This window comes from Gopherus flavomarginatus, chromosome 1 (genome assembly GCF_025201925.1).
Source record: "Gopherus flavomarginatus isolate rGopFla2 chromosome 1, rGopFla2.mat.asm, whole genome shotgun sequence".
NCBI classification, from domain to species: domain Eukaryota; kingdom Metazoa; phylum Chordata; order Testudines; family Testudinidae; genus Gopherus; species Gopherus flavomarginatus.
Window position 1 is genome coordinate 115,579,299 of NC_066617.1, and position 14,400 is coordinate 115,593,698.

Consider the following 14,400-nt stretch of genomic DNA (forward strand, 5'->3'; position numbering starts at 1 on the left):
CACCAGAGTCCCCAGGTGCTGCAGGTGGCTCCTAGTCCCTGCGCAGCTGCCCTCCTCAGGCCATGTAGGGACCCACAGATCCCCATTTTGTCACCGATATTTTCAGTGAAAGTCAGGGTAGGTCACGGCTTCCATGAATTTTTCTTTTTTGCCCGTGACCTATCTGTGACTTTTACTAAAAATTAGGGCTGCCAAGAAATTTGCTGCTGGTGAGCAGTGCTGGCTTCAGAGCTGACTCCTGAGTGGTGCAGAGCTTGAGGGGCCATCAGCTTTAGCTGGGGGAGGCATGGAGCTGGGGGAGGAGGGGGAAATAAGCCTCCTAGCTCGCGATGGGGGTCAGTCCCAGCCCTGGGCGGCACTGGGGTGGGTTGGGTCAGCCCCAACTCCGTGCGGCATGGGGATTGGAGAGGGAGGCGGGGGTCAGCATGCATCCATGCTGATGACGGGTTCTGCTCAATAATGATTCAAAGCACGGTGGACCAACGCATGTTCATTTTCATCATCTGAGTCGGATGCACCAGCAGGTTGTTTTTCTTGTATTGTGGTTCGGGTTCTGTAGTTGGAATGTTGCTCTTTTAAGACATCTGAAAACATTCTCCATACCTTGTCACTCACAGATTTTGGACAGCACTTCAGATTCTTAAGCCTTGGGTTGAGTGCTGTAGCTATCCTTCGAAATCTCACATTGGTACCTTCTTTGCCTTTTGTCAAATCTGCAGCGAAAGTGTTCTTAAAATGAACAGCACATGCTGAATCATCATCTGAGACTACTATAACATGAAATATATGGCAGAATGCAGGTAAAACAGAACAGAAGACATACAATTCTCCCCCAAGGAGTTGTCACAAAATTAATTAAGGCTTTTTTTTTTTTTTAAACAAGCCTCATTGGCATGGAAGCATGTCCTCTGGAATGGTGGTTGAAGCATGAAGGGGCATATGAATGATTACCATATCTGGCATGTAACTACCTTGCAATGCTGGCTACAAAAGTGCCATGCAAGCACCTCACTTTCGGGTGACGTAAATAAGAAGCAGTCAGCAGCATCTCCCATAAATGAAAACAAACTTGTTTGTCTTAGCGATTGGCTGAACAAGAAGAAGGACTGAGTAGACTGCAGTCTCTACAGTGTTAAATTGTTTTGTTTTTTGAATGCAGTTATGTAACAAAAACAAAAAAAATCTACATTTGTAAGTTACACTTCCACAATAAAGAGATTGCACTACCGTACTTGTATGAGGTAAACTGAAAAATACTATTCATTTTGTTTATCATTTTTACAGTGCAAATATTTATATAAAAAACAAACTGAACCCTGTACACTTTGTATGCTGTGTTGTCACAGAAATCAATACATTTGAAAATGTAGAAAAACATCCAAAAATATTTAACAAATTTCAATTGGTATTCTATAGTTTAACAGTGTGATTAATCACGATTAATTTTTTTAATTGCAGTTAATTTTTGAGTTAGTCACATGAGTTAATTCCCATTAATCGACAGCCCTAGTTTTTACTTTAAAAATGGGGGGATGAGAACTACATTGCTCTCTGTAGCCTTGTATCTTCCCGCCCTCTGGTGGCAGCCTGTGTTACTGCGCCTGACCAAAAAAGTTTTTTGGAGCAGCTCTTGCTGCCTTCCCACCCAGAGGGTCTGCAATTAATGCACGTTAATTGTGCTGTGCTGTAATCGCAGGTGTTAACAGTAGTTAATTGACAGCCCTATTAAAAAGATCATGACACAATCTCAGCCTTAATCTTACTGAACACACCTTAACTCAGTCTATTTTTGCTAGGGTACATCTGGCCCTCCCCACCCCCTTTGGAACTCTGGTGGCTCTCCAAGGCCCCCTTCAGTGTCAAAGTCTTATTGCAGTATTTGATTTTCTCCTGCTTGGCACTCAGCATCAGTCCCAGTTCCCTGTGTGACAGCAACATACCTGTTGAAGATATCACTAGACACTTTCTGCAAATACTGAAGTGCATCTGCAACCTGATGAACAGCCTCTTCCCTGCGCAAGTCCGGTTGGATCAGAGGGACAGAGTAAGTCTGCCCTTCCAAGAAGTGCTTCTGGGTCACTGCAGCCATTGTGCCTGTGAGAGAGAGTGTGAACAGGTAATTGCAGCATAAGCAGCTCCATCTCATCCCAGGAACCTTATATCTTTACTCTTCTCCTTGACTTAGGCCACGTCTACAATACCCACCAGATCAGGGGGTAGTAATCGATCTATCGGGGATCGATTTATCACATCTCGTCTAGACACGATAAATTGATCCCCAAATCGATGCCCGTACTCCACCTCCGCAGGAGGAGTAAGCGGAGTTGACGGGGAAGCCGCAGCAGTCGACTTGCCACTGTGAGGACGGCCAGGTAAGTAGAACAAAGATACTTCGACTTCAGCTACGCGAAGTCACGTATCTTAGATCGATCCCCCCCCCGCAGTGTAGACCAGCCCTCAGGTAGACATGAGAGAGAACACCCAGAAACTGTGAAGGAAAGGGCAAGCTAGGCACATCCTAGAACAGCACCATCTAGAAATGTGCAACAGTCTCTTTCATGTAATTAGCCAAATGTGTTGGTGTCACCCTCAATTGCTCCTGTAGTTTTCCGGAGGGTCTGCCTTGGTTCACCGTACAAGAAGAAAAAACTGCCAGGAACCAGAGAGAGGGAATCACTACAGAAACCAGCTTCTCTGGATACACTGAAAATGGAAGGCAAGTCTACTCATTACTATTATTTGGGAGGTAGTATGGTCTAATCGAGAAAGCATTAGGGGTCAGGAGACCTGGGTTCCAATCTCACCTCTTCCATTAGCCTGCTTTGTGACCTTGGTCAAATCACTTCACCCGTATCTGTTTTCAGCTTCCTCCCTTTGTGTGTCTTGTCTATTTAGATTGTAATGAACTTGAGGCAAGAATTGTCTCAATGTGTTTGTATAGCACCCAGCACAGTGGGACCCAGACCGTACTTGGGGCCATAATACAAGTATTAACTCATTAAAATTCAAAAAGATGCTAATGTGAGATGAAAATTAAGTTTATTAGAAAGACGATAGTAAAAAAGCCCTTAGCCTTCGTGCTCCCTCTGGTGGTACTGGGAGATATTACAGTTTTCACACGGTCTTGTTCAGGGACCAGTCTTGTGCAAAGAACACTCTCGGGACCACACACTCTGCTGCTATCAGGAGAATTTCCCCCAATTTGCTCCTGGAGCCTAATTCAGAAGGGATGTGTTAGGTGGTGCAATTACCATATCTGTAGAGTCTACAATGGGTAACCTACATGACAAGGGCCTGAAGAGATGGATAGAGCCATTTATAAGAGGATGTAAAGAGATAAATTACAGCGGTCGCTACACACACTTCAAATCATCTTTCAGCTGCACAACACATGAGTTACACCAAATAACTCTTCCCTCTAGTCACTTCTTGATGGGTAAATTACACATCAGTTCTGAATTTGTTCCCTCAGATCCAAGATTTCCCACCACATATGGTAAGGAAACACCTTCTATAATTCTGTGGAGTCAGTTTCCATTTTCCTGTAACCAAATCTGATTGTGGGGAAAGATCATTAAAAGAAGTGGGGAACAGAGGTGTTTCCCTGTAGACACAATCTTAGTTTTGTTAGCAAACTAACCAGCCAAGTCCAGCCATCGAAACTGCAGACGACTCTAGAGGAGCAAGACCAATTCTGTTCTGCTTCAGGCATCACAGGCAGGGCTATTAGCCAAGTTCTGAATCCAGAATGTTTAGTGCTGATGATGTTTGAAGTAGAAGATATCAATTTTCATACTCCCAACCAAACCTATTCTGCAGATGGACAGGAAATTATTTCGATCTATAAGCCTAGCAAGTTTGATATGGAATTATCAGACGAGTAATAAGTCTAACAGCAAGATGACATTTTTTGATCGCTTTATTAAGCATAACTCAACTTCAACTCTTATGCTTCCACAATTGTTCGACTTTGTCAGCCAAAGAGCAGGGTGACAGGCTGACATCGAGATATAAAAGCATTGAGCCATCTCATCATTGCAGGGCAATAAGCCAAGGCAAACATCATAAGCATCAACAAGAATTAGGAAAACTTAAAATCTGATTTCTTCAGAGATCTGTATAAAATTAATTGATTGCCTCAGTCCAGTTTCCAATTGAAAAGCGTCAACACACAAAAAAGCTAATATTACAAGTTGAATCAAGTTACTGGCACTCAGAAGCCATAAGGGCTACTGTCCAGCTCCCATCACCCCTTTCCAGGAGATGCAGATTAGTGGGACAAGGTGTGAAAAACCCATACTGCCACTGTCTTAACTATAAAGGGAAAGGTAACAACCCTCCTGTATATAATACTATAGAATCCCCCTTGGCCAGAGGCACCAAAATCCTTTTACCTATAAAGGGTTAAGCAGCTCAGGTAACCTGGTTGACACCTGACCCAAAGGACCAATAAGGGGACAAGATACTTTCAAATTTTTGGCAGGCAGGGCAGGAGGCTTTTGCTGTGCTCTTTGTTTTAGTGGTGTTTGCTCTTGGGACTAAGAGGGACCAGACATCAATCCATGTTCTCCAAATCTTTCTGAACAAGTCTTTCATATTTCAAACTTGTAAGTAACCGCCAGGCAAGGCGTATTGTTTTCTCAACTTGTGAATGTTCCCTTTGCTAGAGGGAGGTATCCCTGTTCTGTTGTAACTTTGAAACTAAGGCAGTGGCGCAGACACATGTTGGAGGAGCAGCCCAGGGGCAGGGGGAACCAGCTGTCCTTTAAGTGCATGGTGCAGAGCTGGCATGGGCAGCAGGCCAGAAGAGAGGCAGGCAGCAGGGCCAGGGAGTAAATAGCCCCAGTGGCTCCATGGAGGAAACAAAGTAAAGAAAATGGAGTCCAGGTCAGCATTTAGATCCTTGCAATCCAATGCAAACCACATTACAAAAGTGTTGGGTCAAATGTGTAAACAACCTGATGGGCTCTGGTCAAGCCAGATTGGCTCTGGTGTAGTTGGTTCGTATCGGGCTTTAAATTTAGCCCTTTCCTGGCATACTGCTGGGGAAGCACAGAGTGTCTTCTGATTGTGAGAGGGGAAAGAGTGATGCCCAACATGCAGTGTCCGGTGCAGGGAACATTAAGCAGCCCAGAAATTTTAGCCATTTGGAGCCAGCAGCAGTCACACTGCCCACTTCCAGCAGCCAGGTGAATCTATCAAGCCCCCAAGGAACATTCATGGGTGATTAGACATTTAGAAATTAATGTGTAGTCTTTAAAATGTGGCAACTGCTTCTGAAATTGCTTTTATACTGAACTCTCTCGTTATTGCATCATGGATTATTGTTCCTGGCGTGAGTTGGATTCAACTGAAATTTGATTCAACAGTGGAGCAGAAGCCAGATAAATAACCCTGGTGGGAGCACAGGATGGATTCCCGTTGACCCACAGGTGATAAAGACAAAAGGTTTTCCCCGCTCCCTTTGCTAAGCCAACCTTTTCTCAGTTTGTGTAAAGTTTTATTTGGATGGCAGAAGAGAGGGGAAAACACTCTGAAAAGTTAGAGGATGAAAAAAGTCTATTTATACCTTTTTTAATTAAGCATGTTCTACAATGTTATTAAGCAGCAATCAGAGATGCAGATGATACTGATTTGATTGGGAAGAGGTGCACTGTGCTGAATATTAAGGAACTCTGGCCCTATAAATAGGTTTAATCACCATCTGAAGGCTCAAAGGAAGTGATGAAACAGGCATTAATAAGGTTGTAATTAGGCCCTGCAGCAGGCTGCACTCCACCATAGCTCTCCTGGTACCCAAGACCTCTTAAATAGCAGCTCACGAGCCCAGAGCCCAGGAGAGACAGACCTGATTTAGGTCTCAAGATCCCAGGTTGCCTACTTCAGACACAAAAACCCAGACAAGGGCTTCTCCATGTTTGAAGGGGCTCTCTGGCCAGAAAGATGCTGTGAGGACACAGAGCCCTGTGAAAAGGGAGGCGGGTAGAGTTAGCTTCCCAGCTCTTCCATCAGAGAGCTGCAGCAGGGACCAACTCCAGCTGTGCCTCACAGTGAGCGAATAAACAGGGCAGCCAGAGCTCCCCAGCCACAGGCACTGGCATATAATGCAGACAGCTGGGGAGCTTTAGAGGATATTGTTCTCTCCCTCACCTTCCCAGCAGCATTTACCAGTCCATGAAAGGAACCTAGGCCACGTCCAGACTAGGGTATTAAAATCGATTTTCGATACGCAACTTCAGCTACGTGAATAACGTAGCTGAAGTCGAATTTCTAAAATCGAGGTACTCACCTGTCTAGACGGCGTGGCATCGATGTCCGCGGCTCTCCGTGTCGATTCCGGAACTCCGATCGGGTTGATGGAGTTCCGGAATCGATGTAAGCACGCTCGGGGATCGATACATCGCGTCCAGACTAGACGCGATATATCGATCCCCGAGCAATCGATTTTAACCCGCCGATGCCGCGGGTTAGTCTGGACGTGGGCCTAGTCACAGGTGCAGGATCTACATCACCTCATTGTTGCAGCTTCAGGGTAGAGACTCCTACCCACAAAATATGAGAGCAATACTCCCATCTACAGCCCAGCGTTTCTGGAATGTGGCACATCCACAGGGACACAGCTTGGGGAGGAGAGAAGAGAAAAATGGCCTTCCTATGCTACATCAGAAAAGCAAAGTGCCCCTTGTGTACCTCCAATAGTCACTCGCTGGCAAGATGTCACTGGAGCAGCCAGTCCCTTTGCAAAGGGAGTTAGCCACCCATGTGTTATAGCCTCAGAAGAGGCAGCCTACTGAAGAGTTTCCCCTGGTATTCATCATGACTCCAGGGCTTCACGTGCACACCACATACTGCATCCTTGCCTCTCACCCATCAATGTGCTCCTGGACTGAAATGGGGTGGGCATCACCTATATTATACAGTCTTAATGGAATGGGTTACTGTAGCCTATTAACACACTAAACTGAGGAGCAAAGGTAACATGTGATTTGGGACGTGCTTTAGCAGAAAGACCCTCCATGTTCTTTCTCCCTTCCCCACATGTCTATTAAAGTGACAATCTCCTTCTCCATTCTCCCAGGGAATGGCAGGAGTGGTTTTCATTGCTGCTGTGACTACATCTCATTCCACAAATCCTGCACCGAAAGATGAAGGGAAAAAATCCTAGTGCCCTATTGGCAGAAAGCCTTCATTAATCACCACGCCTGCTCCTGGAGGCACCACCATTTCCCTGCTGCTGTGCCACAAGGTATGGCATGGTCAGTATATACATCCTCGTCCAGGGGAGAGAACAGCACAGACTGGTTCCACCATTTCATCCCCATAACACAGAATTTCTACAGGCATTTTCCAGGTGTGAAGAACAGCAACCACTGTATCTGCATAGAGCACAAACAACATTCTGATCCAGCAGGACTTTAAAATGCAGATACCTTTTATCGGAATGACACTAAATACTGCCGTCTAAACTTCCAGTCCAACCCAACCCAACCCAACCCAGCCAGGGGATCTGTATACAAATGCCTTCAATCAGTCTCAGAGTAAAGATGAGCAAAACAAAAAGCCTAACAAGCCCATGGGACACTTCAAACAACTACTTAAAAATATTGCTTAGATGTTCATGTACATACAGCAGCAGGAAGGGACTTCTCAGCCTTATGGCTGAGGGGTGAAAACATTATCTAACATTATCTAAGCTGGCATCCAAAACTGAAGGTGTTTCGTCTCAGAGGGTTTGATGCCTCATCTTTATAGTCTACTTTGGATTACCCCTATTTGCCCTAGGCTTAGCTTTTCAAACAGGTGAGCCTCACAGCTCTACAATTGAGACTGGGCCTTCGGATTATAACATCCTTGTTTCTCAGCGTGTCTGTATGAGTTCAGAATACTGTTAGAGACTTTACCCCTTCAGGGAACAATATAACCTCTAAGTATTTGCAGTGACATAGGAAAGCCTTTTCAAAGCTAACCAGCATTTATTAGTCACCCAGAGTACAGACTTTGACAGTCCTTAGGTCAGTATGGAAAAGCCAACCTCAGGACAAAGTCTCCAGAGGCAAAAGCAACTGCTCCATTATTCTGTGGCCTCCTAGAATCCATCAGAGGGCTTGGCTACACTCGAAACTCCAAAGCGCTGCCACAGGAGTGCTCCCATGGCAGCGCTTTGAAGTGCAAGTGAACTCTCCCAGCGCTGCAGGTACTCCACCTCCCCGTGGGGATTAGCTTACAGCGATGGGAGTGCGACACTGTTTACACTGGCACTTTACAGTGCTGTAACTTGCTGCGCTCAGAGGGGTGTTTTTTCACACTCCTGAGCGAGGAAGTTGCAGCGCTGTAAAGCGCCAGTTTAGCCAAGGCCTGAGTCTCCGTCAGATCCTTTGTGTCTCTGGCCTGGTCTACATTTAAATCTTAGGCTGACAAAGCACAACACTCAGGGATGTGAAAAATCCATCCCCCTGAGCACCATAGCTATGCCAACCTAACCACCAGTGCAGATGAAGCTAGGTCAACCAAAGAAAAACCCTTCCATCACAGTAGGCTTCATCTAGACTACAGGGTTATAGTGGCATAGTTAGTGGCCATTGCTATGCCATGATAGCACCTGCAGCGTAGACCTGGCCATCCCAGTTTTCAACAGTCACCTGACACCTCCTGTCTTTGTCCCTCATTGCAGCTCCCATTGTGTTTCACATATCTCCCTTGGTTGCCAGGTGCTAAGAGATAATGCCCAGTCAGAGTCTGGTCATTGGTTCTTCTGTTTATATGTGCTGATTCCATTCAGTTCTTGTTAGCATTTTTGGGTCCAATCCAGACTATTATATGTGACATACACCTATCCCTAATTTCCCTGTTCCAGAGCAAGAAATTAACCCATTCACTCCTAGTGAGTAACAATACAAAGTGAGTAAGTAAACTGAGTCACACATTGTCCATAAAAATTATTCACAACTCTTCCCCCTTTACCAACCGACTGTGAAGGACTACTCTCCACCAGTGATCTAGGGACTTCAAGCATTCTCCTAACCTGGGACGCAGGCTCCTCTCAGTTGAGCTAAAATACAAATGTCATCAATATGTGTCAGGACAAATTTTCCCTCAGTAGCCGTTCTACCAGGCTTCTTCAAGATTTACAGTAAACATTCCATTAAAACCATACGGTTTTCATAAAACAGTACAGAGCAGTTTCTAGCAGAGTAAACATGGAGGAGTTCTCATGTTCCCCCGTGGCACATTTGCCACCTTGAAACTTTTGGGTTTGGAACTGCAACCAAGTTTTACCACTGCCTCCTCCCATTTATCATCTGGGAAGTGAGGAGGGAGGCAAACCCACATTCCTCAAGGCATCAGCCATCTTGGGGAGACAGCATGGCCTAGTGGCTAGACACTGGACTAGTACTCAGGAGACCGGAGTTCTAATCCCAACGTGGCGACTGGCTTGTTGGGTGACGTTGGGAAAGTCACTTTCCCACTCTGTGCCTCAATTTCCCATCTGTAAAATGTGGATAATTGCGAAAAGTGCTTTGAGATTTACTGATGAAAAGTGCTGCACAAAAGTTAGGTATTATTGCTGAAGAAGTAAATTTCCATAACTGAAATGATTATCTTGAGGGGTAAGAGGGGAATAGTAAGAAACAAGATTCGATTGGAGTGGTTTGGCATCAAAAGATTAAATTCAGCCTATTATCACAGACACAGATGGATGGATTCTGGGAAGGGGTAAGCAAAAAAGGTAAATATCGAAGGAGGAGACTTATAGAAGTTACAGAACTGTGCTTCAATCATACAGCTCTGTCAATGAAGATGGCCCCCACAGACCCACCTGTTTCACAGCAGATGCTCCTCTTATTTATAGGGTCCCTCCATTCTTTTACTAGAGAATAAGAGACACTACCTCACCCATCTTGTCTCTAAGACCCATTTTAACATTCTCAATCTCCAGGTCTAGCCTCCCCCTCCCTTCATTTGACTGCCCAATTGGAGCCATTTCATCTGTGTCCATTCCCACTTAGGCCTAGGATACGTTCAAGTTCCCTGTTCTATCTGACTCGCCTTTGACACCATTTAAGTGTGACAAACTGTCTTAACTATTTGAGTCTCCATGAGGATTCCAGCTGTCCTGCTGCTGCAGTGCCAGCAAGCTCATACAGCTGGCTTTGGTTCAGCAGAGTTCAAAGCTCCTCCGTTTTAATACCCTCACATACAAACAATATATTTCTCTGAAAATATAGCATCTCCCTGAAATAAAACAGCTGGTCACTTCTTCCAACTCACAGGGCAATAATGTTCTGTTATAGTCATCAGCTTCAGCCTTCTGCTTTGTGATCTTGCCCTCCCTTATCCCTCCACCCCCATCACCACCACATTTCCCTCCCACTCAAATACTTCCAGTATCTCACTTCCATCCCTTCCTTAGACCCACTATAGCTTCCCTGCATTTCCCTCAATACAACAATTCATGAATATCACAATATTGCCCCCCCGTTACTACTAGGGCTCAATAAATGATATTTAGCACAGTCAGCTATTCAGTCTGGTCATGCCAAATCCATTAGACCCAACCAGCCAGCTTTGCATACGCAGCAGCAAAGGGGATCCTTGTGCTTCTTACAGACAATGTGGCAGCAGCTGGGCCTCCCTGAGATAATACACACAAGAACACTAGAAAGGGGGAATTTATTCAGTACTTCCAATGTTAGCTAGCAGGAAGACCCTAACGGGGTGGCTTGCATAAGATGAACTGTCCTATTTTTACCCTAGCTTTTTGTTGCCCTGGAACTCAATAATCTAGGAAATAAACTGCAGATTGGAGTGCTTTTTGGCAGAGGTTATCTCAGGAAAAGGTCAGAGAGAGTGGAGATTAAAAACAGCAGAAATTGCTTTCAAAAGTGATGAAAACTATTCCCTTCAGACTCAGACACTATGGCCACAGGATACAGCATATCATTCCATCTTGGAGCAGCTTCTCTCAAGACAATTCTCCTCCTCTTCTCCTGCCCACTATTTTTAAACTTCTAAAAGTGCCTCCCTTCCTCTTTCAGGTTTATCTTAGTACTATTTCTCCCAGGTGTGTTCTTCACCCTCTCTCCTACAACTCAGGCAGAGTGTACAGTGTCTGCAGTTACCCAATATTACGAAGGCCCAGTAACCACACCGCAGAGTAGTTCCCTAGGGATTATCTGCTTGCAGTTTTCCTGCCATAGAATTCTGGGAGACAGGAAGCCAGGGCAGCACTTTTTATCTGAAGGGATGAAGATTACCTCAGTAGAATGGAGTTTGAAGCTAAGTTAATGAAGGAGAGATGAAGACAATGCTAGCATTCCAAATTGTTCTGGCGCTACATGCACAGGTGTTTGTCTGCCAGGACCCCCCTCAGAAACTGTGAAGGAGCAGCCATGTCATAAGAACAAGGTTTGGGAAAAACTAATTTACTCACCACTAGCAAGTGGGAAGCTTTTCCAGGTGAGCTTAAGCTCCTTCATTATCAATTCATAGGTTCAATTTAAGCTTGTTTATTTAATAATTACATTCCTGACCATCATGGGTGTTTAGACAGCATTTCAAACCTGAAGTGTTCTCCTGAGTCTCCACTAAATCTATCACTGCTTATAATTTTCTCAGTCAGAGTGTAACTAAAACACTAGCTAGACAGCTTAACTGCTGCTTTTAAAAATATTATGGGCATCGATGAAAGCGACAAGAATCATGTCAATTTTACTCTTGCCACTTGAGAAACTTGGCTGTTAAAATGACAGTGTTGTCGCCTCTGGACCTCCTTAGTAGTTCTCCCTTCTCCTCCTCCATTTCATATTTGCCTCTGGATAGTAAGTGTTTGGTAACTGTTTCCAAGCCCTGCGTGAGAGCAATAAACATTAAGACTCTTTAAGTGAAGGACCATTTCATACAGTGCTCCTTGAGGCTCAGAAATAGGCACAGCATTCTCAGCTCAGCATCTTTCCTGATCAACGTGACATCTTTTAAACTCAGAGTATTGCAGGAAATTTCCACATCTGAGATTTGTTCTTAGATGATGGGGAGAAACTTTGGCAACCCTAATATCACCAAAACTGTAGCAACCCAACGCTGACATAATATCCCAGGTTTGACAGGGTAAGGGGCACAAGGCTCACTCCAGAATCAAACTCCTATATATAAAGGAAACTTGGTTGGAGGGGAAAAAAAATGGGAGGGAAGGATTTCCCAGATTGTCAGAATTGTTCCTGTTCCCCTCCCCTTCCAAGTTATGAATTTTAACCAAAATTTTTAAATGTGACCAATTTTAAATGGTTTAATACTAAGGGTATGCCTACACTACCCGCCGGATCAGCGGGTAGTGATCGATCTATCGGGGATCTATTTATCGCATCTAGTGTAGACGCGACAAATCGATCCCCAATCGCTCTGCTGTCGACTCCTGTACTCCACCACGGGGAGAGGCGCAAGCAGAGTCGACAGGGGAGTGGCAGCAGTCTACCCCATGCCGTGAGGACGCGAGGTAAGTCAACCTAAGATACGTCGACTTCAGCTACACTATTATCATAGCTGAAGTAGCGTAACTTAGGTCGACCCCCACCCCCCAGTGTAGACCAAGTCTCCCTCCCTCTTTAGCAAGACAATGTTTGAGAGAGAGTATGTTCATAAAGCACCAGGACTCCATCATCAGTATTACAGTTGACAAATTTCCAATCCCAAAGCACTGTGGGAAAGTCAGGACACCTATTCCTGTACTTCTGACAGGTACACTATAGCAGCTACTGTTAAAGTTCCAATTTAAGCCAGTCCAGTGGCCTAGAAATTGATATTCTACACCACTGTGAAAACTCTCCAGTTTAGAGTCCTTGCCCTTGGGCAGGCATGAGCTGGAAATAGTTCTCTAATTTACAGAATGCTTCTCTCATGGATCACAGAAATGCAGGACTGGAAGGGACCTCAACAGGTCATCTAATCCAGTCACCTGCACCTGTTATCTAGACCATTCCCAACAGGTGTTGCTTAAACTGTTCTTAAAGACCTCTAACGATGGTGATTCCACAGCCTCCCTAGGTAATTTGTTCCAGTGCTTAACCACCTTTACAGTTAGGAAGTTTTTTCTTAATGTCTAACGTAAATCTCCCTGGCTTCAATTGAAGCCCATTGCTTCTCGTCCTGTCCTCAGTGGTTATGGAGAACGCTATTACCCTCCTCTTTGTGACAATCATTTATGTACTTGAAGACTCATGTCCCCCAGACTTTTATTTCCAGACAAAACAAACCTAATTTTTTCAATCTTCTCTCCTAAGTCATGTTTTCTAAATCTTTAAATCAATTTTGTTGCTCTCTCCAAATTTGGACTTTCTCCAATTTGTCCTCAAGTGGGATGCCCAGAACCAGGTACAATGTTCTAGTTCAGGCCTTATCAGTGTTGAGTAGAGTGGAGAATTACTTCTCGTGTCTTGCTTAAAACACTCCTGCTAATACATCCCAGAATGACATTTGCTTTTTTTGCAACAGTATTACACTGCTGACCCTCATTTAGTTTGTGATCCACTATCACTCCCAGATCCTTTTCTGCAGTACTCCTTCCTAAGCAGTCATTTCCAATTTTGTATTTGTGCAATTGATTTTTCCTTCCCACTTTGAATTTCCTTCTTACTTTGAATTATTCCTTATTGAATTTCATCCTGTTTATTTGAGATCATTTCTCCAGTTTGTCCAGATCATTCGGAATTCCAATCCTGCCCTCTGAAGTACTTGCAACCCCTCCCAGCTTGGTATAAAGTTTGTGGATAAGTGTACTCTCTATGCCATTATCCAAATCATTTATGAAAACACTGAATAGAATTGGACCCAGGAAAGATCCCTGCAGTACTCAGTATACCCTTTCAGCTTGATTGTGAATCATTGATAACTATTCTAAGTACAATTCTACAAACAGTGGTTTACCCATGTTATAGTAGGTTCATCTAGGCTATATTTCCCTAGTTTCCTTATGAGAAGGTCATGTGAGACAGTATCGAAAGCCTTACTGAAGTCAAGGTATAGCACATCTACTGCTTCCCCCTCCCCATCCACAAGGCTTGTTGCCCCATCAAAGCTTTTTACAGGAAAAGCAGAAGAAATAACCAGCCAAGAAGAAACCCTCATTTAAAAAAAAAAGTAAATGCTCTACTTGAATTTTAAACAATATGGAACACCAGTCAGACCAATTGTTACCAGGGGTTTTCAGAACCCCCAACAGGGGCAACGTAACTATTTCACTCCAGGTGGTGCAAGGAATAAATCAACAGGAACACAGCACTTCTGTTTGATCAAGGAGTAATGCAAGTAAATGTGCTCTTGTCTAAAACTGCAGTTTATTAGATTTAAGCACATACAAACATAAGCAATTTGTTTAGAACAGCCCAGATATTTACCTAACATCTGGAA

The 14,400-nt window shown here is 44.3% G+C and overlaps 1 protein-coding gene across 3 annotated transcripts in view; it reads right to left on the reverse strand.

The window, feature by feature from the left end:
- The window catches only part of WASHC1 (WASH complex subunit 1), an 84,389-nt gene that overhangs the window by 62,275 nt on the left and 7,714 nt on the right, over nucleotides 1-14,400 (reverse strand). The window contains exons 2-3 of one of the 3 annotated variants that reach the window (XM_050918776.1): nucleotides 9,818-9,868; nucleotides 1,941-2,094 (exon numbers count right to left, since the gene is read on the reverse strand). The exons of 1 other annotated variant lie outside the window; for it this stretch is intronic. In XM_050918776.1, the coding sequence (XP_050774733.1) occupies nucleotides 1,941-2,089 (149 nt within the window). In that variant the 5' untranslated portion in view covers nucleotides 2,090-2,094; nucleotides 9,818-9,868. The remainder of the gene's footprint in view (nucleotides 1-1,940; nucleotides 2,095-9,817; nucleotides 9,869-14,400) is intronic. One more of the 3 variants, XM_050918783.1, reaches the window with a different exon arrangement.